The sequence below is a fragment of the Lampris incognitus genome, chromosome 1 (genome assembly GCF_029633865.1).
Source record: "Lampris incognitus isolate fLamInc1 chromosome 1, fLamInc1.hap2, whole genome shotgun sequence".
NCBI lineage: Eukaryota > Metazoa > Chordata > Actinopteri > Lampriformes > Lampridae > Lampris > Lampris incognitus.
The window spans coordinates 24,791,937-24,819,737 of record NC_079211.1 but is presented as its reverse complement, the minus strand read 5'-3'; the positions used below and the strand labels follow the sequence as shown (position 1 = coordinate 24,819,737).

General features: G+C 42.5%; 1 protein-coding gene across 1 annotated transcript; it reads left to right on the top strand.

Annotated features, from left to right (window-relative positions):
• The first annotated feature begins 106 nt into the window (after nt 1-106).
• Nucleotides 107-27,031, top strand: cnot6a (CCR4-NOT transcription complex, subunit 6a). The gene is made up of 12 exons (XM_056286968.1): nt 107-173; nt 1,277-1,398; nt 1,715-1,901; nt 4,735-4,820; nt 4,914-5,018; nt 5,247-5,315; nt 11,440-11,597; nt 11,807-11,961; nt 14,540-14,694; nt 22,416-22,649; nt 22,907-23,109; nt 25,617-27,031. Exons 2-12 carry the CDS (start codon nt 1,287-1,289, stop codon nt 25,830-25,832), a joined length of 1,680 nt encoding a protein of 559 aa, XP_056142943.1. The 5' UTR covers nt 107-173; nt 1,277-1,286; the 3' UTR covers nt 25,833-27,031.
• The last annotated feature ends 770 nt before the right edge of the window (nt 27,032-27,801 follow it).

Genomic DNA, 27,801 nt, shown 5'->3' with positions numbered 1-27,801 from the left:
ACAAAACTGCTGCTTCGACTGTCCTTACGCTGGCCAATAGGATCTAGCGCTGTTATCATTGGCAGGAAAAAAAAGATCCTGACAGTCGCCATGATACAGCAGCGGAAACGAGTCAAGTAGCTAGAAAACAAAAGAGAACATACTCGGTGTCGCGATTTGGTATGCTCTTGCAGGTAAAAGCAGCTCCCTACTATGAAGTTATGAGTTGTTTATTAATTTTTACTACATTGGGGGCTAAGCGCTGAAAACGCCGTGTTTTTTTTTCAACCAAAAGGAGACTTCTTTCAGTAGGAAGTCGGTAAGCTTCGAGAAATTCGGATGTTAGCTTTAGCGTTTAGCTCGCAAGCAGCGAGTTAATAAACGGAATAGCTAGCTTTTCCCACCTCTGTGCTTGCTAACGGTGCATTGTGTAGCAATGTGGCTTGCTCGCGTTCTCAAAGGCATTGAGCTGTTGTGAGTTAGCCAACGCTAGCTGGCTAATGCGCTGTTTTTGTGGCCTAGCGTTAATGCGCAAGTCAGTGTTTAGGCATTATGTAAACAACAAATGTACATTTTATTTACGTGTCAATTGTCGTGTCCATTGCAATGATGCTTTGGCATAGTGCTAACGTCAACCAATTGTTAAACATTGTACATTTCGAAAGTACACTTAGCTTTGCTAGTTAGCAAACGAGCTAGGGTAACTGTTCATTGAATGTTATTTAGTTTGTTAGCTAGCTGTTTAGGCTACGCTAGGCTAATTGGTTAGCCACGATGTGAAGAAAAATCGACTATTCTTATGTAATTGTAGAACTAAGTTGATAAATCTGATTTGAAGCCTTTGAACAAATATGCCTGCCGGCTTCATAGTTCCCAAATTTGGCTCTGTAAAATACTAGAAGTGTTTTACATAAACTATTATATAACTTTAATCTTGTGTTTTAATGACTCCATTAATACATTAAATATGTGAGTGGTTTCCTTTTTTCGTTAAATGTAAATATAAAAAATGTCTTGGTAAATTGTACTATTGTGCTGATTGGTTTTGGATTTCATTCATGTCATAGTGCTGTTCTTACTGACGTCTGGAATTAAATTTTAGTTTGCATATGTAGAATACCAGATGAGATGAATAATTCTTCTATGACCATAACTGGCAGAGAATTATCCTGACTAATATAAACCCTACAGGTTTCCCAGCTGAGATCACCTGTGGGTTAACCCTGCTGATTGTGTGATTAATCAGTGATCCACATTATTTGTGAAGAGATTTCATATCTAGGCACATATTCTCCAGTGTTACAGGAATGCCCAAGGAAAAATATGACCCGCCAGACCCTAGGCGGATGTACACAATTATGTCGAGTGAGGAGGCAGCCAATGGGAAGAAGTCATACTGGGCTGAGCTTGAAATCAGCGGTGAGTATTGGCAGGGAGTCCATGAATGCGGTGAAAGGATGCTGTTATTGGATCTGCACTGAGAGGGGAGATAACTTTTTTTTCATGGACATCTTTCTTGTGTTTGAAATTCATATGTAAACGTGGGAGTTACCTGTGAAAATATTTATTATAACACATGCTTACTCTTCACTTTGCTTCTAAGGTTGGCTTGGAGTCGAATCAGTTCAGAGTTTTTTCAGCTTTCAAGAGATAAAGCCCCAAATGCTACTTTGCATAGAATTGTTCCGCTAAGACACCCCATTCTTTTGTGTATGTGTCCCACTGACTGCTGCAGGTCGGGTAAGGAGTCTCAGCACAGCCCTTTGGTCACTCACCCACCTCACTGCCCTGCACCTCAGTGACAACTCGCTGTCACGCATCCCGCCAGACATTGCCAAACTACACAACCTGGTGTACCTGGATCTCTCGTCCAATAAGATCAGGAGCCTGCCGGCAGAGCTCGGCAACATGGTGTCTCTCAGGTGAATAATCCTAAATTTTACAGTCCACTCATTTATGTTTAATTTTTTGATGGAAAGAGAAAAGGGATAACACAGAAAGTTGAATCAGTTCATCAGGACACAACATTTATTTAGAGAAACGCCTCATCACTCATCTAAGTGACCTCTTCACTCTCAACTGACTGCAAGTATCCCCACCCTTATAAACAATATAGTGGCATAATGACCGGAAACAGTGATCAGTTTCATATGCAAATTGCTGTGACCAATAACGAGTTACAACAGCAATGTGTATTCGCAGAGGATTGCGGAATAGTTGCTATCGCAGCATTGTAAGTTGGCGACAGATGTACTTTTAGGCCCCCCTCTCGGTTCAGGGATGGTCGTTCCCTCTTCACATTGATGGCCTCTTGGACTCCCCGTTTAAACCAGCGTTCTTCCCTATCAAGGATGTGCACATCCTCATCCTTAAAAGAGTGGCCACTGGCCTGTAGATGGGTGTAGACTGCGGAGTCCTGGCCTGACACGTTAGCTATTCTGTGTTGTGCCATCCTCTTGGCCAGCATCTGTTTGTTTTCCCCCAAGGTACAAGTCACGGCAATCCTCCCAGCACTTAACAGTGTACATTTGTATGCTATATTGCTCAGTCTTGATGCATGCCCAAGAATCCAGGTAAGAAAATCAAAGAAGGTTGAATCAGTTCATCTGGATATGTTTATTGACAGAAACGTTTTATTACTCATCTAAGTGACCTTTTCAGTCTAAACTGACTGCAGGTATCCCCACCCTTATAAACAATACAGTTGCATAACGATCGAAACCAACGATTAGTTTCATATGCAAATATGGGCATGACCATTAACTAGTGTTTCAATGGCCATGTGTACTATTCACAGGATTTACCCAATTTCCTCTAGGGGATGAATAAAGTATTTCTGATTATGATTTGGGAATGTTTGCGATCACAGCATTGTAAGATGGTGACAGTTGTATTCTTGCCCCCCAGTTCATGGATGGTTGTTCCCTCTTAACATAGAAGGCCTCTTTGACTCCTCGTTCAAACCAGCTTTCCTCCCTATCAAGGACGTGCTCATCCTTGAAAGAGTGGCCACTGGCCTGTAGATGGGTGTAGACTGTGGAGTCTTGGCCTGCGTTAGCTCTTCTGTGTTGTGCCATCCTCTTGGCCAGCATCTGTTTAGTTTCTTCAATTTAATAGTCACGGCAGTCCTCCTGGCACTTAACAGCGTATACTATATTGCTCTCTTTGTGCCGGGGGACCTGATATTTGGGGTGGACCAACTTCTGGCGCAGCGTGTTTTGGGGTTTAAAAGCAACTGAGACATGGTGTTTGGAAAATATGCGTCTCAACTTTTCCGACACTCCCGCCACATACGGAATCACCACTGGTTTGCGCTTGGGCAGCTGTTGTCCTTCTCCTCTCTCGATTGGCTGTTGCACTGTTAGAGCATCTTCCTGGCTTTGACAAACGCCCAGTTAGGATAACCACACTTAACCAGGGCCTGTTTAATGTGGAATTTCTCCCCGGGGACGTTGTCAGCTCGATGGTACAATGTCTTGATGACTCCTAGTTTGTGCTCCAATGGATGAGTCAAACCTTAAGTGTTGATTAGTGTGTGCTGGTTTATGGTAAACATCAAACAATCAAATGTCCCCCATCACCAATTGTAATTTCACAGTCTAAGAAGGCTAACCTGTCATTTTTCACATCCTCCCTGGTGAACTTGATGTGGTTGTCCACAGAGTTAATGTGGTCAGTGAAATTTGGTACAATTAAATCTCAGAATGTACCACATTTCACCGACCACATTAACTGCCTTCTTAAACTGTGAAATTGCAATTGGTGATGGGGGACATTTGATTGTTGATGTTTACCATAAACCAACACATACTGATCAATACTTAAGGTTTGACTCTCATCCTTCATTGGTGCGCAAACTTGGAGTCATCAAAACGCTGTACCACCAAGCTGACAGCGTCCCCACTGATACAGTGGCCGGGGAAGGGGAGAAATCACACATTAAACAGGCCCTGGTTAAGTATGGTCATCCTACCCGGGCATTTGTCAAAGCCAGGAAGACACCCAAACAGTGCAGCAGCCAATCGAAGAGAGGAGAAGGACAACAGCTGCCTAAGCGTAAACCAGTGGTGATTCCGTATGTGGCGGGAGTGTTGGAAAAGTTGAGACGCATATTTTCCAAACACCGTGTCTCAGTTGCTTTCAAACCCCAAAACACACTGCGCCAGAAATTGGTTGACCCCAAGGATTGAGTCCCCCGGCACAAACAGCAATATAGTGTATGCTGTTAAGAATCATCCCTGAACCGGGGGGGCCTAAGGGTACATCTGTTGCCATCTTACAATGCTGTGATTACAACTATTCCCCAATCCTCTGTGAATAGTACACATTGCCATTGTAATTCTAGTTAATGGTTACAGCAATTTGCATTTGAAACCGATTGTTGTTTTTGATCGTTATGCCACTCTGTATTGTTTATAAGGGTGGGGATACCTGCGGTCAGTTGAGACTGAAGAGGTCACTTAGATGAGTGATTAAACGTTTCTCTCAATAAATGTGTCCGGATGAACTGGTCCAACTTTCAGTGATTTCCTTATCTGAATAATTGAGCCTGCGTAAAGACAGAAAAGTTATAGCTTTTATATCGCTGGCCCAGATTTCCAGGTTAATGTCATTTGATATCCTCCGTTGGCAGTGATAGTCGCAAGGTAGTTATTGTGACAGTATACTATACACCTGTTGATATTATGACAGCTATTTGGTAAAAGGTATGAAAGGAACTTTGTTTCCTATATATCTGTCCCATTTTGTCAACAGGGAACTGCTTTTAAATAACAACCAGTTGCGGGTTCTGCCATTTGAATTGGGGAAGCTGTTTCAGTTACAAACACTGGGGTTAAAAGGTAAGCAGAATTTCAAGTTCTTTATAATCATCCCATCCTTTAGATTGCATTTTATAGTTTACATTACAACATTGTTTTTCTTTTGCTCTCCAGGAAACCCACTCGCACAAGAAATTCTGAGCCTCTACCAGGAACCTGATGGCACGCGGCGGCTGCTCAGCTACCTGTTGGACAATCTGGCAGGATCTATCAAGCGCAGTGAGTCATCGTCTTTGGCATTGTTTGAGAATGTAACAGGAATTAAAAGAAGCAAATATTATCATTCCTGTGCTGTCATGTCAACCGTAACATTTGTTTTGTCTCAGTGAGCCCTGGCTGTTTTGTGTGAATTGGATGGTGTTGTGAGTGTTGTTTTTTTTTTTTTTTTTTAAGCCTAATTTAAACCTCTTTGTTTACCTTGACTGAACCATATCTTTGTCTATTCAGTACCGACAGAGCAACCTCCAGCTCGGTCATGGATCTCACTTCAGGAACCAGACAGAACACGGCCCTCAGGTAATCGCTATTTCACTATTGTCTTACATATGCCACACACGCACTGTTATGTGTCTTCTTAGCAACATACACACAGATTTTTCTCTGGGTGAGACACTGTGCAGTGAGCTCATGTGTATTTGCTGCCAAAGTCATAATAGTGTAGTAAAAAAGCCTCACATTATAAACTTTCATGTGGTGTTGTGGGAAAATGTGCTCTTGATATAACCCATAGAAATTAAGGAAATAATCCTAGTGCATCTGTGATTAATTGGTTCTACAATAGTTAATTTTACTTGAGTAACATTTTCAAAAGATGTGCGAGTGTGTTCATTTATTTTCAACCCAGGGATTTTTAGAATTTGAATTAAAGCACAACAGTTAGCACAATTTAGACCTTGAAGGAGAAGGAAACGAGTGAGAAATAAGGGGTTGGTTGAGCAGTTGCGAGTAAATGAAAAATTAGCATTTCAGGCAAGTATTTTACACTATTATTTGTTTCAACATGCATCCATAAAAAATTTGGTTGTCATAGCACAGTGCCATCTCATCTGATGCCAGAGCAAGCTCACTTACTTGTTAGCTTCTGAACCCCAGATGACCCGTTAGCCAAGGGCTAACGGGTCGGACCCTTTAGTTGACTGGTTAACGTTGTCACCCGTGGTGCGGCAGACTCGGGTTCGCGTCCCGGCTGACAAAACAATATCCAAGTGTTTTGATGTCCTATGGAACACTGTTGGATCCATTGTCAGAAAGTGGAAGCTGTATCAAACCACCCAGACGCTTTGTAGGACAGGCCGTCCCTCAAAACTAAGTGTCCGAGCAAGACGTGGGCTGGTGAGGAAAGCCACAGATGATCCTGCAATCACTTTGAAGGAGCTCCAGAGGACGTACTCTTGCTCAGTGGCTGAAACTGGAGTGTATGTGCATGAGTCAGACATATCACAGGCTGTCCATAAATCTGACCTGTATGGGATGGTGGCAAGAAACCAGCCGTTGCTCAAAACTATGTATATAAAAACATGCTTGGAGTTTGCTACCAAGCATGAGATAGACCCAGTTAGGATGTGGGTAAAGGTTTTGTGGTCAGATGAGGCGAAAGTTGAGCTTTTTGGCCAAAACTCAAAAGCGTATGTGTGGTGCAAACCTAACATTGCTCATGCCCTAAAAAACACCCTCCCCACAGGGAAGCATGGCGGCATAATGCTGTGGAGTTGCTTTTCATCTGCAGGCACTAGGAACCTTGTTCAAATCGAGGGAAGAATGGATTGAGCTAAATGCAGGGAAATATTGGAAGAAAACCTGTTGCAATCTGCCATTAAACTGAAGCTTGGGAGAAGGTTCACCTCCCAGCAGGACAATGATCCTAAGCACAAGGCTAAAGCGACAATGGCATGGCTCAGCAACAAAAAGGTGAACGTTTTGGAGTGCCCAAGTCAAAGTTTGGACCTCAACCCCATTGAAAATCTGTGGCACACACTGAAAATCACAATTCAGAGGCGCCATCCCACCAACCTGCAAGACCTGTACAAATTCTGCCAAGAAGAATGTGCAAAGCTCGTACATACTTACCCCAAGAGAGTCATGGCTGTTATTATAGCAAAAGTGCACTCTACATAGTATTGATATGCAGGGGTTGAATTCTTAGGCAAGCACTATATCTTAGTTTTTAATTTATTTGCAAAAAGTCAGCAAAGCATAACTTATTTTGGCTTTGGGAACATGCTGTTAGAGCTTATGGGTTCACAAAAATAATATTGTTGAACAGATGTGTGAGTATCTTTTATAGAAAAATCCAGAAATTAGTGATGACTGTCAAGGGGGTTGCATACTTTTGCAAGGCACTGTAAAAAAAACTTCTTTTTTTTACCTACTGAGATTGCATATTTTTCTAGCCATGTTTTTTGCTGCTGAGATGTTCACTTTAGTGACCAGATTCACTATATACAGTCCATTAAGAGACTGTTGAGGCATTCACTGATAGTTGATACTGAACAATACACTCACCGGCCACTTTATTAGGCACACCTGTCCAACTGCTCGTTAACGCAAATTTCTAATCAGCCAATCGCATGGCAGCAACTCAATGCATTTAGGCATGTAGACATGGTCAAGACGATCTGCTGCAGTTCAAACCGAGCATCAGAATGGGGAAGAAAGGTGATTTAAGTGACTTTGAACGTGGCATGGTTGTTGGTGCCAGACAGGCTGGTCTGAGTATTTCAGAAACTGCTGATCTACTGGGATTTTCACGCACAACCATCTCTAGGGTTTACAGAGAATGGTCCGAAAAAGAGAAAATATCCAGTGAGCGGCAGTTCTGTGGGCGAAAATGCCTTGTTGATGCCAGAGGTCAGAGGAGAATGGCCAGACTGGTTCGAGCTGACAGAAAGGCAACAGTAACTCAAATAACCACTCATTACAACCGAGGTATGCAGAAGAGCATCTCTGAACGCACAACACGTCGAACCTTGAGGCAGATGGGCTACAGCAGCAGAAGACCACACCGGGTGCCACTCCTGTCAGCTAAGAACAGGAAACTGAGGCTACAATTCGCACAGGCTCACCAAAATTGGACAATAGAAGATTGGAAAAACGTTGCCTGGTCTGATGAATCTCGATTTCTGCTGCGACATTCTGATGGTAGGGTCAGAATTTGGCGTCAACAACATGAAAGCAGGGATCCATCCTGCCTTGTATCAACGGTTCAGGCTGGTGGTGGTGGTGTAATGGTGTGGGGGATATTTTCTTGGCACACTTTGGGCCCCTTAGTACCAATTGAGCATCGTGTCAACGCCACAGCCTACCTGAGTATTGTTGTTGACCATGTCCATCCCTTTATGACCACAGTGTTCCCATCTTCTGATGGCTACTTCCAGCAGGATAACACGCCATGTCATAAAGCTCGAATCATCTCAGACTGGTTTCTTGAACATGACAATGAGTTCACTGTACTCAAATGGCCCCCACAGTCACCAGATCTCAATCCAATAGAGCACCTTTGGGATGTGGTGGACCGGGAGATTCGCATCATGGATGTGCAGCCGACAAATCTGCAGCAACTGCGTGATGCTATCATGTCAATATGGACCAAACTCTCTGAGGAATGTTTCCAGTACCTTGTTGAATCTATGCCACGAAGGATTAAGGCAGTTCTGAAGGCAAAAGAGGGTCCAACCCGGTACTAGCAAGGTGTACCTAATAAAGTGGCCAGTGAGTGTATGTCATGTATATCTAAGCAAATATCATGGAATTCTTTTTGAATTGACTTAGAAAAATGTTTCTTAGTGAAGAGTGGGAACCCTGATAGACTTTGTATTTACAGGTAGATTGATAGCCACTGTCTGCTAAAATAATTAATCGGATTGGTAGACTGATGTGGAGGAACTAACAGACAAATATAAAATGTCCTATTAGAAACACCAAATTGAATAAGTTGTACCTTTTTCATAACTAAATATGTAGCAATTTTTTTCTCTTTCTTTCCTGTCACTCAATCACATTGTGGTTTTCTGCCAGGAAGTTACTGTCTTTCGGCACATTGATGTGGTCTATAGTGTGTATGCATGTGGGAGGTGTACTCGTATATGCATTACAAAAAATCAAGGACAAAATTATACACAAAATTATAAATGTTCCAATCTTGACTTTGTCATGATGATTAAACCTTTTTTTCACAGTTAGCCAAGTGTGAAGTGAATTGAAGACAGACTTATTGTAATGAAACAAAAGTGTTGCTTTTATAATTTCATCACTATTACAGAACACCATGCTGTCGTCTCGGTTTTTAGGACACACATCTACACATGCTCACACTACATGGCCAAAAGTATGTGAACACCCGAACATCAGCCTCCACTCTTCTGGGAAGGCTTTCCACTAGATTTGGGAACATGGCTGTGGGGATTCGCTCCCTTTCAGCCACAAGAGCATTAGTGAGGTCGAAACTGATTTTGGGCGAGAAGGCCTGGCTCGCAGTCAGCGTTCCAATTCATCCCAAAGATGTTGGATGGGGTTGAGGTCAGTGCTCTGGGCAGGCCAGTCAAGTTCTTCCACACCAAACTCAGCAAACCATGTCTTTATGGACCTTGGTTTGTGCACAGGGACATTGCCATGCTGAAAGGAGAAAGGGCCTTCCCCAAACAGTTAGCACAAATTTGGAAGCACACAATTCTCTAGAATACATTGTATGATGTAGCATTAAGATTTCCCTTTACTGGAACTAAGGGGCCTAGCCCAAACCATGAAAAATGGCCCTAGACATCCACCAAACTTTACGGTTGGCACTATGCATTCAGGCAGGTAGCATTCTCCTGGCATCCATCAAACTCAGGTTGGTCCATCAGACTTCCAGATAGTGAAGCATGATTCATCACACAAGGGAACACATTTCCACTGCTCGAGTCCAATGGCAGTGTGCTTTACACCACTATAGCAGATGCTTGGCATTGCACATTGGGAATTTAGGTTTGTGTGCGACTGCTCAGCCGTGGAAACCCATTTCATGAAGCTCCCAAACAACAGTTCTTGTGCTGATGTTTCTTCCAGAGGCAGTTTGGAACTCAGTAGTGAGAGTTACACCTGAGGAAAGATGACTTCTACGCGCTTCAGCACTTGGTGGTCTTGTCTGTGAGCTTGTGTGGCCTACCGCTTCACAGCTGAGCTGTTATTGCTCCTAGATGTTTCTACTTCATAATGACAGACTTAGAGGTGACTGGGACAGATCTAGCAGGGCTGAAATTTGACAAACGGACTTATTGGAAAGGTGGCATCCTATGAAAATGCAACATTGAAAGTCACTTTGCTCTTCAGTAGAACCAGTTCTACTGCCAATGTTTGTCTATGCAGTGGCTATATGATTTATTTTATGTACCTCTTAGCAATGTGTGTGGCTGAAATAGCCAATACCACTAGGGATGTTCACTGTCCACATAATTTTGGCTGTGTGTGTGTGTGTGTGTGTGTGTGTGTGTGTGTGTGTGTGTGTGTGTGTGTGTGTGTGTGTGTGTGTGTGTGTGTGTGTGTGTGTGTGTGTGTGTGTGTGTGTGTGTGCGTGCGTGCGTGCGTGCGTGCGTGCGTGTGTGTGTGCGCGCGCGCGCATGCAGATACATTAAATGTTAACATTTTGTAGAGCATTATAAAAAACATCTGTTAATATGTAGACATGGATTTTTTTTTTTAATAAATTTATTTCTGATTTTTCCCTTTTTCTCCCAATTTAGTGGCCAATAACTCCCACTCCCTATTTTAGTTCAAACACCCACCCTCGTACTGCATGCCTTTGCCAGTTGTATCTCTCCAGCTGGCAGTCTCGAATGAGATGCCTCGCCACTTTCGTGACAAGGCGACTCCAGGCCGAACCACTGTTTTTTCCGACACACCCAGAGACGCATTCATGTGACGAACACAAAACGACTCGCCCCCCCAAAAAAAAGACAGCGTTGCCAATTATTGCTGCTTCATTGAGTCCGGCCATAGTCGGCTCTGACGAGACCGAGGCGCGAACCCCAGTCCCTAGTGGGCAACTGCATTGACACAAAGCCGATGCTTAGACCGCTGCACCACCACGGACGTAGACATGTAATTTAAACTGTGCTTAATATAAGCATCACACTTTGAGTTTCACTGAGAGCTATTCAAAACTGCCTGAAATTTTTATATTCATTGTGGAATCAAATTCAAAATTTCCCTCTTTTTTTTTTTTAGAGTGGTCTGCATTTTGGGTGAAAAAAAAACATTTCTTTGCCAAATATTCTTGTCAAATTCTCTTATTTAGGATATAAACTAAAGATCAAAACAGAAATGTTAGTCATTCTACTAAACTTTAATGAAGTTGAATTACCTTCAGAAAACAGGCTTTAACCAGCATAAACCAACACAGTGTATTGACTCTTAATATTTTTTTATATTATATATATTCAATTTTTATCTTTTTTATTTTTTGTTACGTAGATCTTGAGAACTAGTCATAGCTTTACTTAGTCGTACTTCCGTGGTATGAATCTGACCTCAACCGATGCTTGACTCACTAGAATTTTCTGCATAGAAAGAAAACTATATCCATTGATCTAGAAGATCATAGCCTCCTAAATACTTTCCTAAATACATCTAACACTATGGCCTTGTTCTTCCTGTGTCCCCTCAGCTCTGTTCTCAGTGATGTGCTACAATGTGCTCTGTGATAAGTATGCCACGCGACAGCTATATGGTTACTGCCCATCATGGGCGTTAAACTGGGAGTACAGGAAAAAGTCCATCATGCAGGAGATCTTGGGCTGCAATGCAGACATCATCAGCTTGCAGGTGAGAGATGAATCTCAGGCATCATTATAGTTGTTTACCTGAAAAGTACCGATGAGAGGAAGCCTCCATTTTTCCCTTGTTCTCCTCATTCTTGGAGGATTTTAATTTTAGTGTCATGGTCATTTCTTGTTACAGTATAGCAATGATATAAATCACTACCATATGTCATGCCCACTGTCCATCCTGACACACCCTAATTTTGCTTACAGGAAGTTGAGACAGAGCAATACTACAACTTCTTTCTGCCTGAACTGAAGGAGCAGGGTTATGAGGGATTTTTCAGTCCAAAGTCGCGGGCCAGGACTATGTCTGAGTCTGACCGCAAACATGTGGATGGATGTGCAATTTTCTACAAGACAGGAAAGTATGTCGTTACAATTTTTTTCTTTTTCTTTTTTTTTCTTTTTTTTTCCCATTACAGGTTTTATGATAAGCCTGGATAACATCAGTTACCATCCATCCATTATCTTAACCGCTTATCCTGCTGTCAGGGTCACGGGGATGCTGGAGCCTATTCCAGCAGTCATTGGGCGGCAGGCAGGGAGACACCCTGGACAGGCCGCCAGGCCATCACAAGGCTGACACACACACACACACACACACACACACACATTCATACCTAGGGACAATTTAGTACGGCCAATTCACCTAACTTACATGTCTTTGGACTGTGGGAGGAAACCGGAGCCCCGGGAGGAAACCCACGCAAACACGGGGAGAACATGCCAACTCCACACAGAGGATGAACCGGGACGACCCCAAGGTTGTACTACCCCGGGGCTCGAACCCCGGACCTTCTTGCTATGAGGCAACCGCGCTAACCACTGTGCCACCGTGCCGCCACATCAGTTACCATCAAATCTTAATCCTGTTAAAAAAAACAAAACAAAAAAAACATGGTTCATAGTTTCAAAGAAAATTGAATCAGTTCATATGGATACAACGTTTATTGACAGAAACGGTTCATCGCTCATTTAAGTGACCTCTTCGGTCTAAACCGACAGCAGGTATCCCAACTCTTATAAACAGTAGGTGCATAATGACCGAAACCAACGATCAGTTTCATATGTAAATATGGATGTGACCTTTAACTAGAGTTACAATGGCCATGTGTACTATTCACAGAGTATTTGGGAATGTTTGTAATCACAGCATACATTGTAAGATGGCAACAACTCTTTGCCCCCCCTCCCCAGTTCGGGGATGGTCGTTCCCTCTTCATATAGGTGGCCTCTTTGACTTCCCGTTCAAACCCGCTCAACCCAGCATTTCTCTCTGTCAAGGATGGGCACATCCTCATCCTTGAAAGAGTGGCTACTGGCCTGTAGATGGGTGTAGGCTGTGGAGTCTTGGCCTGCGTTTGCTCTCTTGTGTTGTGCCATCTTGGCCAGTGACTGTTTAGTTTCCCCAATATACAAGTCACGGCTATCCTCCTGGCACTTAACAGCATACACTATATTGCTCTGTTCGTGCGGGGGGACCCAATCCTTGGGGTGGACCAACTTCTGGCAAAGAATGTTTTGGGGTTTGAAAGCAACTGAGACGCGATGATTGGAAAATACGTGTCTCAACTTTTCCGACACAACTGCCATGTACAGAATCACGACTGGTTTACGCTTAGGTAGCTGATGTCCTTCTCTCCTCCATCGGCTGGTTCACTGTTTGGGCATCTTCCTGGCTTTGATAAATGCCCATTTAGGATAACCCTTCCCCAGCTGCTGTGTTGGTGGGGATGTTGTCAGCTTGGTGGTACAGCATCCTGATGACTCCTAGCTTGTGCTCCAGTGGATGATGAGAGTCAAACCTTAAGTACTGATCAGTATGTTGGTTTACGGTACATCTTACAATGCTGTGATTGCAAACTTTCCCAAATCCTCTGTGAATAGTACACATGGCCATTGTAACTCCAGTTAATCGCCACGCCCATATTTGCATATGAAACTGATCGTTGGTTTTGGTCATTATGCAACTATATTGTTCATAAAGGTGGAGATACCTGCAGTCAGTTTAGACTGAAGAGGTCACTTAGATGAGTGATGAAACGTTTCTGTCAATAAACATTGTATCCAGGTGAGCTGATTCAACCTTCTTTGATTTTCTTACCTAGATTATTGAGCATGCATAAAGACATGGTTCATAGTTCCTCAGAAAAGGCACTAATACCTTGCAGCTTGCACGGTAAAACTGTTTCAGATGAAGTAGATACAACTTGTATTTTAATGCTGTGTATTTATTTCTGATTTGATGGCTTATCATTTGTTTACATGTTTAAGTGAGACTACTTAATTACTTATTTGAAGTACTGTGGCAGTATTAAGACTGTTAACAGGAGTATGATGTTATAAATGAGCTAATGACAGTAATGAAATTTGCTGGAATTGGTATTTTGTGTCTTAAATTAACACACAAGATATTTGTGAACATAAAGATTTTTTATGTTTGCAGTTGGACCCCTTATCATTTGATCGTCTAGTGGTGATGTTAAACAGGTTGCAAAGCTTGCATTTGGAGTTATTTGAACCATTTTCGCATAGAGACAGTATTTTTCTCGTGCTTGTTTTGCTCAAGCCACTCTTGAGGTTCCATATCAAATTATCAGGATAAAGGTTATATTGTAATCTGTATACTTGAAGTCTAATGATTAACTCATAACTGCCCTTAGGCTTATGTACAGCCTAGTTGAGCAATAGCTTGGAATCATAATATGGGGTCAAGTAATGGGAATAAAGAATCCTATGTACTAGTCAGAGACACAGTGAAACAAGGTTATGTTATCCATCTGTACAGACATTTCTTTTTGGCAAGCCTAATCTCTTTACTGAATGCTTCCTCCTGCTTTTTTTTCTCCTGCCCCCCAATCTCTAAGTCTGCTTCTTTTTCGCTTGAATGCTCATATTTTTGTCCTCACCCATCTCTTCCTGTGTCTCTTTCCTTTCCCCCAGGTTCAGTGTGGTGCAGAAGCACACAGTGGAGTTTAACCAGCTGGCCATGGCAAACTCTGAGGGCTCAGAGGCTATGCTGAACAGGGTGATGACAAAGGACAACATTGGGGTGGCTGTCCTACTTGAGGTCCGCAAGGAGATGATGGAGCTCTCTTGTGAGTAGGGATTCTATGTTTGATCCTCTCAACTTTTGTTTCCCAGTGTTATTATAAGAACCAATCCCACTTTCTGTGAATTTAAGTTGTTTGAAAAACCCAGAGGAATTCAAATTTAAATCACAAATCTCTCAAAGCATTTCAGACCATATAAACAGGTAGCGCAGGTGCTGCTGCCTTTGTCCTAAACACATTTTAGTAGGGTGGTGTAGTGGTTAGCAGTGTTGCCTTGCAAGAAAGAGGTTCCGGGGTTTAATCCTGGCCTGGGTCCTCCCTGCATGAAGCTTGCATGCTGTCTCTATGTTTGTGTGTGTTTCCTCCAGGTTCTCCAATTTTCTCCTGCATCCAAAGTCATGCTAATTCATTAAGTTCTAAGTCAGGGCTGTCACGATATTAGATTTTCACTACACGATGATCGTGGCAAAAAGAATTCACGATAATGATATCGCAAAACGGCAACCAAATGAACTCATACAAAAGATCCACAGGGCCTAACATCTGCCATCAATACAATGTCAACTGAAACAAAATCACTTGTGGGGAGCAGGGGACAGAGTTTGTGTGAGACCACAGGCTGACAACTAACCACTCTGATATACAGTGATTTAACATCCACTGACCATTTACTTTTTTTTTTTTTTCCTCTTTCAATTTTTCATGACATGATTTTCAACGGCAGCAGTAGCCACACACTGTGGTAGTAGCTAGCTAGTGTAGCATTGGACCAAGTTTAAACCAGTAAGAGACAATGTCAAACCCCACACAGGATACATGCATTCAGAATACACAACCCCCCTTTTTTTTTTTTTACAACACAAATGAATTTATAATTAATTGCAAGACAAGGAAATAAAACACTCAATTTAAATAAACTCACCTCACCATCAGACAATTTTCAAAGGTTATATTAGAGCCAAAGGGAAAGAAAAAAGTTCCATATAATTCAGTTCAGTTAATAAATTAAATATGTTCCACTTCGGGATTTCCCGGTTACCACTATCAGTTCAGTTCAGTTCACTAAACAATGCTACGCCACTTTGGGATTTCCCTGTCATCCCACAAACAAAACAAGGAAGTATTCCCAGCCACAGTTCAGTTAATTCTCCAACAAAACTCCACAAAGCTTCAGTCAAGAGGAAAAAAGGCAAAAAAAAAAGACAAATGGTCACCCAGCTTTCGCCGACTCACAGTTACTTTGGGGAGTGATCATTAAGCAGTTGTCAAGTGTCTGGAGATGTTTAGCTGTCGGATCTGCGACAGATTTCTTGAGATGACTTCTCATGGGGACACACTTGCTAATATATAAAGAACACGGATTTAACACGGTGCAAAGGCCTGGGTAGGCTGATGAAGTGGCGGTCTAACTTCTCTCTGCACTTTACTCGCCAGTGTCAGTCGCCATACAGATTTGTACGACTCTTCATAAAGGAACGATTGGGTGTGATGGATATGTAGAATATTGTGTGGTGCTCAAAGCTGTTTAAGTTTAGTTTTGTGTGATGTTTATGGTTATTGCTGTTATTTTGATATATGTTCTGTTTTTGCTTGTTGACTTTTAAATTAACTATTGTACTGTTAGACCCCAGGAAGAATAGTCCTGCTGGGGCAGTGATTAATGGGGATCTGAAATAAAGAATAAAGAACGCAAGGGGCCGGTCTCTCCAAAACCGGGTTAATCAGAGCGATATCACTGGTTGACAGGACTGGTGGGTGTGTGGAGGTGAGTGAAAACAGACTGATAGCCGGAAACATACTTATGATTATTTACAACAACATAATTTAGGAGATTGCCACACTAGCTAGTTACTGTATCACAGGGGAGGGAGACAAAGCAAGAGCGGAAAGAAATGAAAATAATTTAAGAGGTGCCAGATTATTTACACGATATCATGTGTAATATTTACTTGATATCAATATTTCATTTTTTAAAGTATCACGGTGATCATTAATACCAGTATATTGCGATACCCTAATGCTAGGTGCTAGATACTCCTTCCATTGACCAAAGCGCTGGCCTCATCTACCCGGTGGCAGCACGGTGGGCCTTGACCCTATGTCAGATGTGGATGGGCATGCCCGCCACGCCTGCTGGGTGGGCGGTTCCAGCAGTGCATTGGTCTTTTGGTTGCGGGACCCGGCTCTAGGCTGGTGGTCTGTGCTTACCGTCCATGGCTCGGATCCCATGCCAAGCACATGGGGGTGCACCTCGAGGGTGTGACCCGGCTTGTGCCTTATGCTCCTCACGGTGTGCAAGGCTTTTGTTGTGTGGGTGCCTGACCCCCCCTGTTGATTTGGTGTTCCTCTAGAGTTGCAATGCTTTGGTCTCCAGCTGTTCTGTTGGTCATGGGGTGTATGCACAACTGTGGGGCCTGAGGGTGGCTGCAGAGCCTGTAGTGCTCACCCGGAGGCGCTACGATAAGTAGCAAATCTCAGACACCAGAATTTATTGGGATTAGTCCCATGCACTCAAATGTGGACACGTCACATGCACACTACTAGTATCTGCCTCAAAAACTCCCTGGAACTAGGGTTGTCAAAATTGGCCAAAATTAACGTTCAGTTATTCCTTCTAAAAAAAACACATCAGTTCGAACCCATTTGAATATATTTTTAAACATTATGTCGATAAGAGGGCAAACCAATACAACGAGAGCCATACCTAGTACTTGTATAGATATATTTATTTCAATGTAAACTTCTTTTAAAAGATCTACATACCTACACATTACATAATAAACAAGTAAAATAGTCCTATACCGTAAAACTCCATTTAAAGACCATAGATCTCTCTCTCTCTCTCTCTCTCTCTCTCTCTCTCTCTCTCTCTCTCTCTCTCTCTCTCTCTGCGTTGTGGTTGGTGCTAGAGTAAGAAATGAGAATGCGCTGTCTCAGAGCGAGATGAACGATTCGTAATTGATATGTTATTCGATAGCCTAATTTTTATACAGATTAAGTAATATTCCTACTGCTTTAAATAGACAATTTGACAGTATTTTTCTGTCTTTGCTGAACAGAAATTAAAGTTGCGTTGTGTGACTCCTGTCCATCATGCAGCGTATTCAGTGCAGTGGCCAAGGCGAGGCCGATGGCTGCAGTAGTGCTGCTTTTTTTTTTCTTCCACAATTCGATTATTCAATCAAATTTGGAATATTCATTGACAGCCCTACCTGGTCCACTCTCTGGATTGTATGTTTCTTTTTAGCCCTTTCTTCACACTTTTTTTTTTCAGTCTTCTCCTTTATCGCCTTAGCTGCTATGCTAAACTGACGTTGATACGCTCGATTTGATATGTTTTGTAAGGGTGGGGTTTGTCTACATGACGGTTTCAGTGTGGACAGAGTGTCTGATGCAATGCGATAGTCGCATCCAGTTAGGACATGGTGCATGGACGTGGCGCATCACGTGAGCGTGACAAGCAGTTGTTGTTTTGTTTTTGTTTTTTACCTTCTACACCAATTGCGATTGTGAATAGCAAAATTGCCAGCTGTGTTTTCTGCATCACTGCGTGCATATTGAGTTTTGATAAGTGATAATGCGGGTGGGGTTTTTTTGGGGGGGGGGGATCCCCCCCTTTTCTCCCCAATTGTACCTGGCCAATTACCCCACTCTTCCGAGCCGTCCCAGTCGCTGCTCCACCCCCTCTGCCAATCCAGGGAGGGCTACGGACTACCACATGCCTCCTCCGATACATATGGAGTCATCAGCTGCCTCTTTTCACCTGACAGTGAGGCGTTTCGCCAGGGGGACATAGCACGTGGAAGGATCATGCTATTCCCCCCAGGCGCCCCGACTGACCAGAGCAGGCGCTAGTGCAGCGACCAGGACATATGCCCACATCCAGCTTCCCACCCACAGACACGGGCAGTTGTGTCTGCAGGGACGCCCGACCAAGCCGGAGATAACACAGGGATTTGAACTGGCGATCCCCATGCTGGTAGGCATCGGAATAGACTGCTACACTGCCTGGGCGCCTCCTTGCAGATGGTTTTGCGGGGCTTGGAAGCATAGGCTATATTAACTGGTACTGAATTTATTAACTAGAATAGGATCATTGATACACATTGATTTGATTGATTTATTTAAATGTGCAATGAAAAAAAAACTCATCAAGGTTGCATTGCTGCGTCACATTGCCTCTGGTACAATGAGGGGTTTTTTTTGTAATTTTTAAACCGATTGTTCTAGTTTTTTAGACAGTTCTATGTAGTTTTTAGCTGTTGAAGCAGAGGTGAAGCAGAAAACACAGCTGGCACGCAACACAGTCACATTGGGTGTAGAAGGTAAACAAAAAAAAAAAAAACTTTTTGCCCCACCCACGTGAAGCACTGCGTCCGAGCCTGGGCTGTCTACACTCATCTAAGTTAGACACGCTTGTAACGTTTCCTTTCTCATTCCATTGGGACAATGACAGCGACATGTTTGTCTGCTTCTCAGCTGTTGCTCTCCATCGTGTGTCTGGCTCCATCTCCTCCCCTTTCTGTACGAATGGCGAAAAAAAGCACCGCTCCCTTTTCACGATTTCTGCTGGAATCTTCTAGTCGAGTATCAGGTGCAGTTGCATCAGAATTAGGGCTGGGCGGTACATCGACTTTTTACATTATATCGATATATTTTCAAACAAGATATAGGATGAGACAATGCCGTTTATATCGATATAGTTTGATGTTGCGTTAAAATACATAACCTGTTTCTTAACACTGGAACCCAGAATTTCACTCCTACCTAAAACGACCATGGGCAATCAAATTGACGGCGGTTTTTAAACTCTATATTCTGCCAATATAAGTACCCAATTGAGATATTAATGCATTACATATGTTAGTTTGTCTGTTATGAAACGACTGACACCAAAATTAACATTTTAACAACTATAATACTATTTTTAAACAATTTAATCTTCAGAGACATGGTCGAACTTGAATTGAAAAAGTGAAAATATTACCTGAAAAACAAAACGGAAAACACATATTGCTAATATAACAAATGCAACAACGCCTATAAACTGAATTGTAAAAAAAAAAAAAGAAAGAACTGAAAATGACTATTGAAACAGTCCTAAACAATGACTGGAACTTAAAAATTACTAGAATGACCGTGAGCGGTCATTTTGACCGCCACAGTTTTGAAACTCTATATTCTGTCAAGATATACCCAAGTGAGGTATTAATGCATTACATATGTTAGTATGTCTGTTAAGAAACTAACTGACAACAAAATTAACATTTTAACAACTTGTAATACTATTTTTCAAACAATTTAAAATGGCCGCTGTCCAACGCCTGTAAACACTGCAGCGCATCGTGGTAGTCATGGTGCGTCTGAAATGGCGTCTGTTACCAAATATGTTGGCAATAATCAAAAATCAAATTTAGACTGTTTCTGTGCACTTGAAAATGCTGGGAGGGGGGTTCTAGGACAGAGCAACGAACTTCGCGAAGGAAATGATGCGACCAAAACACGTCATAATTAGTGACACGACGCGCAAATTATGAGCGGCCATTTTGACCGCTCATTATCGTTTTAAGTAGATCTTGTAATTTTTCGTGCAATTGATCTAAAACTTATTTTGAATGCAAATATATGCAATTTTAGGAGAATTCAGGGAGCGGCAGGTCTGTATCTTTTTTTTCACAAAGTTATTAAACTTTGCAAAGTTTTGGAATGTGGTTTGCTTTCTCAAATAGTGTGGTGACCCACATCTATATAACGAGAGACATTCACCTAAGAGGACGGTGTACCTTTAAGGGAAGAGGCGAGGGGTCAGATAATGCACTTCCACTTCCGGTTGAGAGTTCAGTGTCGTTGTCGAATGTATGACATGCTAAGTTGGAGCTAGTAAACTACCTCGACTACGTCTACTCTCACGTCTCCTGTCTCGTTGTTTCCTAACTCCACAATAGGCATATTTTTATTTAATATAGGCTATTTATTTTTATTTATTTATTTGTTTATTTTTTGTGGGGGGGGTTCCCCATTTTCCCCCCCAATTGTACCTGGCCAATTACCCCACTCTTCTGATCCATTCCGGTCGCTGCTCCACCCCCTCTGCCAATCCAGGGAGGGCTGCAGACTGCCACGTCTCCTCCGATACATGTCCAGCCGCTTCTCTTCACCTGACAGTGGGGAGTTTTGCCAGGAGGGCGTAGCGTGGGGGAGGACCATGCTATCCCCCCCAGTCCCCCCCCCCCCGAACAGGTGCCCCGACCGACCAGAGGACGCGCTAGTGCAGCAATCAGGACACATACCCACATCCATTTTCCCACCTGCAGACACGGCCAATTGTGTCTGTAGGGACGCCCAATAGGCTATTTATTTTAGATAATTTTTCATTTACATGTTGATATATTGTGCAGCTGTATATTTTAAAACAGGGAAGGAAACCCTGTCTTTGCATTTTATTTTGATCTGTTTTAATAAAAGTGCTTGTGACATCTCACATGTGGCTTTGACTTACAACTGAACATTTAGCCATTTCGTAGAAAAAAACGACATATATATCATGTATCGTCATTCAGCCTAAAAATACCGAGATATAATTTTTGGTCCATATCGCCCAGCCCTAATCGGAATAGTTTTATGAGTATGAGTATGAGGACAGTATCAGACTGATACCTGATACTGGTGTCATTATCGGTGAATCCCTAGATGTGACATGATTGAAGAAAAATCTTTAAGTTGAAATGTGACTAATGAGCAATGAGCAAACGTGATAGCAGCCACTGTTATTTCAAGACACGTTAATAAACATTAATTTTTGAAAAACTTGCAGAACTGATGCTGAATATAATTTTGATAATATAACATTACGTCAACATGTTTTTGGTTGTCGAAAGAACAACTTAAAATATTCCATCTTGGTTGCCTATGAAAAGTTAAGTCTTCAGAAATGATTGAATGACTGTAAAAGTTGATCCATGATTTCATGAGTTTACTTTTTATCAATACAAACCTTTTTTTTAAAATTATTATTATTCCCTTGCCCTGCTTCCCTTCTTCTTCATTCAGCAGAGTGAGACTGTTGATGATCAAATTCTTCATATATCTTGAACTCACCTCATACAAATAATTCGGTTTCAACCAACATACCAATGTTATCCATAAACGCTGCTAGCAGACTCTGTCATCCAAAATCTCTAAGCACTTTTTGTTGCCCCCTACCTTCTGTTACTGCTTTACACTTAAAATATAATCCAACCCACATTACTGTAATTTTCCATCTGTTTCTTCACAACTTCATGTTCTGCTAACAAGAACAAACTCTACTGTATCACACACACTGCATCCAAAATCTTTGGACTTTCCACCCTCAACTTTTTGGACTCAAACAGCAAAGCCATCTCATTCATAGCAATCAAAATAGCCTCTTAACCCATTCTGCTTCCCTTGCTGTCGCAGGGACAGATTGATAGCTTGTATCGTTAGCCTTTTTTCCAGGCAATTGATCTGTATCTCTGTCCGCTCTACCATAGTAACTTCAGATAAAGTACCCCAGTGACGAGTCCTTTTCCCTGTGTGTACGCATGTCCCATTAAATGGCATGTACATTTGTGGTATTTGATAGTACCTATGTAACTGTGTCTTAATTGTGTAGAGGGATTTATGGAATTATGTATGAAGGTGATGTGTTTGAATTTTGATGTTTGGAGGTGAACTAGTAATTGAATGTTTTGGCTGTGGCAGTAAATTTAAAAAAAATGTGTCCATCTGTTCATTCCATTCAGCGGGTAAGTCGCTTCATGGCATGGAGAAGCAACTGCTACTGGTAGCCAATGCCCACATGCACTGGGACCCAGAATACTCGGACGTCAAGCTGGTTCAGACCATGATGTTCCTGTCAGAGGTGAAAAACATTGTGGACAAGGCCACACGCAGCCTCAAACTGTCCTCTGTCTCTGGTGAGACAAATGCCATTCCGCTGGTGTTGTGTGCTGACCTCAACTCCTTGCCCGATTCTGGTAAGTGAACCAGATGAATTCAACAGAGCTGTGTCTTATCATTAAGGGGTTTATCCTTGCTAATTATACATTGACCAATGGTAGCAGGCTTGGTATCATCAAACATCTAGTGGGCTTAAACAATTATACATGGCTCTGAATATTAATACCACCAACAAATGTTTTTCCAAATTCTGCTTTTTTTTTCTTTTTTTTTTTTTTTTGTAAATGATGATGGGTTCTGGCGAAGATGACCACTCTCCTATTAATCCATCTAGGTGTGGTGGAGTATCTGAGTACAGGTGGAGTGGACTGCACCCACAAGGACTTCAAGGAGCTACGCTACAGTGACAGCCTGACCAATTTCAATTGCAATGGCAAGAACAGCACGTCCAACGGCAGGATCACCCACGGCTTCAAGCTGAAGAGCGCCTACGAGAATGGCCTGATGCCTTACACAAACTACACCTTTGACTTCAAGGTGAGTCATCAATGAAATGTTCTTGGCTTGTTTTGATTTTGAATTGAATTGAATGCCTTTATTGTCATCGTACTTTTCAGTACAACTCCACTGTGGTGCAACAATAAGATGAATAAAAAGCACACATTAAAAAGACAAGAATGATTTAAAAAAAAAAAAGCTACAATCCCAAAGATTTACATGCAAATAAATGCCGTTTTTGAGACTTAACATCTCTGGCATATTTAAGACAAAAGCTAGTCCACGAATATCCTAATCATGAACGTTTTTTAACTCGGTCATTTCAAGGTTACTGTAAGGTAGGACTTTTTTGTGTGAAAATTGACACCGTGTCTTCAACATTGCAGCTGGCAAACTCATTCTAAGTGCATGCAGGTTGTGCTTTTGTTCACTTGCCTGAGGTTTGTTTTTTGTTTTTCAAGAGATGTTTCACAATGTTGAAAAAATACACTCAAATTGAACCACAGACCTTATTAGACCTTATCTCAACATCATATGACTGAATTGATTCACAATGAATATAAAAATCTCAAAAGAGAAAGTTAAGATTTTGCAAAAGCAGAATGCTGTTGGTTAGGACAGCTTATTGTTGTGTCAACGTTTTAGTTAAAGCTTGCATGTTAACTGGAAATGTAGTTCGTTTGATTCCATAAACTGGAACGTGTGTTAAAACAAATGTTGCAAAATCTACATCTGTTAAAAATTAAGCCATGGTTAAACTGTGCAAAAACTGTTGATTGAACTGTAGGTTTGGTATAGTTTTGGTGGTGTTGAAGCCATGGTTACAATTTGGGAGGGCAGTCATCCCTTCCAGTACGCCATCTAGTGAGGACTGTGGAAGTGATACTTTTTGTAGGTTTTGGACAACTGTGGTCCAGTTTTCGTCGGTTGCAGATTTTGGTGTAGCACCGGGAGAGACGTCGTTGTTATTGACAAAAGTAGAAAATAAATGGAAGTTGGCTCTGGTTGATGTGAGAGGTGTGGATGAAAAATTACTGGCCGTACTGCTTTCTCCACCAGATTGCGGCAGCATCTTGATTTGGCATTTCTGAAATATGCCACGAACAAACCTAATGCTATGTTAATCATACCATCTCCCCTCTCATACTGATGAGCCAAAACATTATTACCACTCACAGGTGAACCGAATAACATTAATCATCTCCAAACAAGGGCACATGTCAAGGTCTGGATTGATTAGATGGTAAGTGAGCAATCAGTTCTCGTATTCAACGTGTTGGATGCAGGAGAAATGGGCAGGAGTAACCTGAGCAACTTTGACAAAGGCCAAATTGTTATAGCCAGATAACTGGGTCAGAGCATCTCTGAAATGGCAAGGTTTGTGGGGTGCTCCTGGTTAGCAGTGTTGAGTACCCACTGACCGTGGTCCAGGAGGGACAAACCACAAACAAGGTGACGGGGTGTTTGGCACCCAAGACTCATCAATGAGTTAGGGCAATGAAGGTTATCCTGTCTGGTCCGAACCGACAAAAGGTCTACTGTGGCACAGAAAATCTTACTGATGGTTACCAGAGGAATGTGGCACAACACACAGTGCATCGCACCTTACTGCGTATGGGGCTGCGTAGCCGCGGAGCGGTTAGATTGCCCATGATGACCCCTGTCCACCGTTGAAAGCACCTACAATGGGCACATGAGCGTCGGAGTTGGGCCTTGGAGCAGTGGAAGAAGGTCACCTGGCCCAATGAGTCCTGTTTTCTTTTAGATCATGTGGATGGCCATGTACATGTGCACTGTATCCCTGGGGAAGGGATGGCATTAGGATGCATTGTGGGAAGATGACAAGCCAGGAAAGGGAGTGTGATGCTCTGGGCAATGTTTTGCTGGGAAACCCTTGGTCAGGCCATTCATGTGGATGTCAATTTAACATGTGCCACCTATGTAAACATAATTGCAGAGCAGGTACACCCCTTCATGGCAATGGTATTCCCTGATGACAGTAGCCTCTTTCAACAGGATAATGCACACTGCACACATTGTTCGGGAATGGTTTGAGGAACATGACGAAGTGTTCAAGGTGTTGCCCTGGCCTCCAAATTCTCCAGATCTCTGTTCGATTGAGCATCTGTGGGATTTGCTGGACCGACAAGTCCAATCCACAGCAGCCACGCCTCGCAACTTACAGGACTTGAAGGATCTGCTGCTAATGTTTTTGTGCCAGATACCACAGGACACTTTCAGGTGTCTTGTAGAATCCGTGCCTCGCTGCGTCGGCCCTGTTTTGGCGGCACATGGAGGACCAACGGCATATTAGGCAGGTGGTCACAATGTTTTGGCTCATCAGTGTGTATTTGCTTACAACTATGATCTGCGATTCTGCTTTATGAATATTCATTCTGTCTTGCCTTTGTATTTCGCTATCCAATTCTCTGAATTTGTTTTTCCATATCCTACAGATTCTTTGATACCAGACATACTGCTTGCTTTTCTTGCTTGTATTCTTGCTTGTATTTCTTTTGAAGTTGCTTCTCTCTTTTTCTCCACAGGGTGTCATCGACTACATTTTCTACTCCAAGCCTCATCTGAACGTACTGGGTATCCTGGGCCCCCTGGATCCCCACTGGCTCCTAGAGAACAATGTCAGCGGCTGCCCGCACCCCCACATCCCCTCCGACCATTTCTCCCTCTTTGCCCAGCTGGAGCTGCTCCTGCCCAACTTACCCCCCCAGGTCAACGGGCTTCACCTGCCTGCACGCAGGTAGTGAGTCCCCAACACCAACCGGGGGAGCTGAAGCCACAGCTCCTTCCCAACGTTCCTCCCTCCCAGCTACCAGCTCTTCCCTCCCCACACTGGAGGAGGAAGACAAAAACCCAACCTGTAAAATAATCGTACAGTGAGGTCTGGCCGACAGGGATTTCGTATGATGTAATAGATATTCTATATTTTTCTTTTTTTCTTTCTCCTTTTTTCATTTATTTTTTGAACTGCTCGAGTCAATCCTGTTTGTGTATATTATCTTGTGTTTTGGACTCCCCTTGCTCCTCCAACCCATATCCCACCCCCATCCACACAGCTTGCATATTTCTAACTGGAGTGGATGGTAGCTCACTCAGATATGTCACATCAGACAAGGTTTGGTTTAAGAGAACTATATGGGAGTAGAGGGGGACAGTATTCACCTTTTTAGAAACTCCAAACTTGATTGTCTGTCTGTCCTGTACAAAACTCAAACCAGCAAAGACGGCAGACTTGTCTATCTCAGACCTCCATCATTGGCTTATGCTTGCTTCTTCCTCGCTCCCATGGGTTTCCAGCATTCTATGGTAAAGATGCTGTGCTGAATCTGGTTGGGTTAAAGCAGATTTTAGCTGGCAGTTGTATGTGTCCCTTGAGGTGGGTGCAGCGTAGTTTGAGTAGGTGGCAAGATTTCCTGCTGTCATCCTGTGGTGCTGAGGCCTTTTAGGTCATCACAGCCACTGGTGGTGCTACGTGTTGGTCTACACCTTTGACTCTAGCCCTGGTGCAATAGCAACCATACCCACAGATGCCTCAAGAACTAGGCTGAGAACTACATATGCAGGCCATGGGTAATATTGGTTTGCTGAGAAGACATTTTCTGAGCAACTGAGAACAGCTACCATCCTATTTACAGACTGTTTCACCCCAGCTTGTATAATCGTAAGCCAGGCTAATCTTATGCTTTTGAGCTTATATTGATCATGTACCGCCGTTTGGCCAAGGGACAGGGGATTTAGGCTGATGGGCAAAGCAGTGTGGGAAATTGGTAAATATCTAAGTCCTGGTTGCTTTTAGGCAGCGAAAGTGAGTAATTGCTGACATACAGAAGTGAAACCAGCATTCCTTTCGCTGTCTGGAGTTGTCGTCCAACTCCATACGCACACACTCACACACACGTTATTTGCAGGCAGATCTGTAGCACTGTCTCTGAGGCCAGTAGTGACTTTCCCCAGCCATAAATTCCATACACAAAGCAGTGGGTTTTTTTCACAAGTGTTTGTACAGAATAGAAATCTAGATTCAGTCTTTACATGATTGTATATGAACCACAAAAGACCTGTTTTCTGGCGTTTTTTGTACTAAGAGTAAATTATGATCAGATTTGAAAAAAAGATTGTATTGTAAACTATGGCTAAATTTTTATCCAGTTAATGTTAAGATGAATTGATATTACCAGCTTGTACAAAAGACGTAAGAAGAGATTGTTCAAGGCGTTCACTGTCAATACTTTGCACTCCCCTTAGATTAACTGTTATCAATGTATCAGTATTTTTTTTTGTTTTCTGTCTGCCGTTTTTTTTCATGAGCATATTGATGAGATTGTAAATAGACACAGATTAAACCCTGCCTATTGCTTCTTGTTCATTAACAGAGCCATTGATTCACACTGCTGCCACCAGTTCAGACAAAACATGAAAGGATGAGTCGCAGCACACCAGTGACTTCACATCTGCTTTACCCATACATACACACACACACACATATATTTTTTTATATATATATATATATATATATATATATACACACACTCACACACACACACACACACACACACACACACACAAACGTGTGGTGCAATGACTGAAACAACCCCAGCAACTCATATGATCCGACGTGTTGTACAAATTGAAACACGGTGCCTCACTGTAGCAGTTGTTGTTGTCTTGCACTATTTACAATCGGCGAACGCCTGAACAATCTTTTCTCCTTTT

Excerpts from the sequence above, each read along its gene's own strand:
- cnot6a (XM_056286968.1), top strand. The coding sequence starts at position 1,287 with ATGCCCAAGGAAAAATATGACCCGCCAGACCCTAGGCGGATGTACACA. Across the intron at positions 1,902-4,734 it reads GGCAACATGGTGTCTCTCAG|GGAACTGCTTTTAAATAACA; the intron begins GTGAATAATCCT and ends TTTTGTCAACAG. Across the intron at positions 23,110-25,616 it reads ACTACACCTTTGACTTCAAG|GGTGTCATCGACTACATTTT; the intron begins GTGAGTCATCAA and ends TTTTCTCCACAG.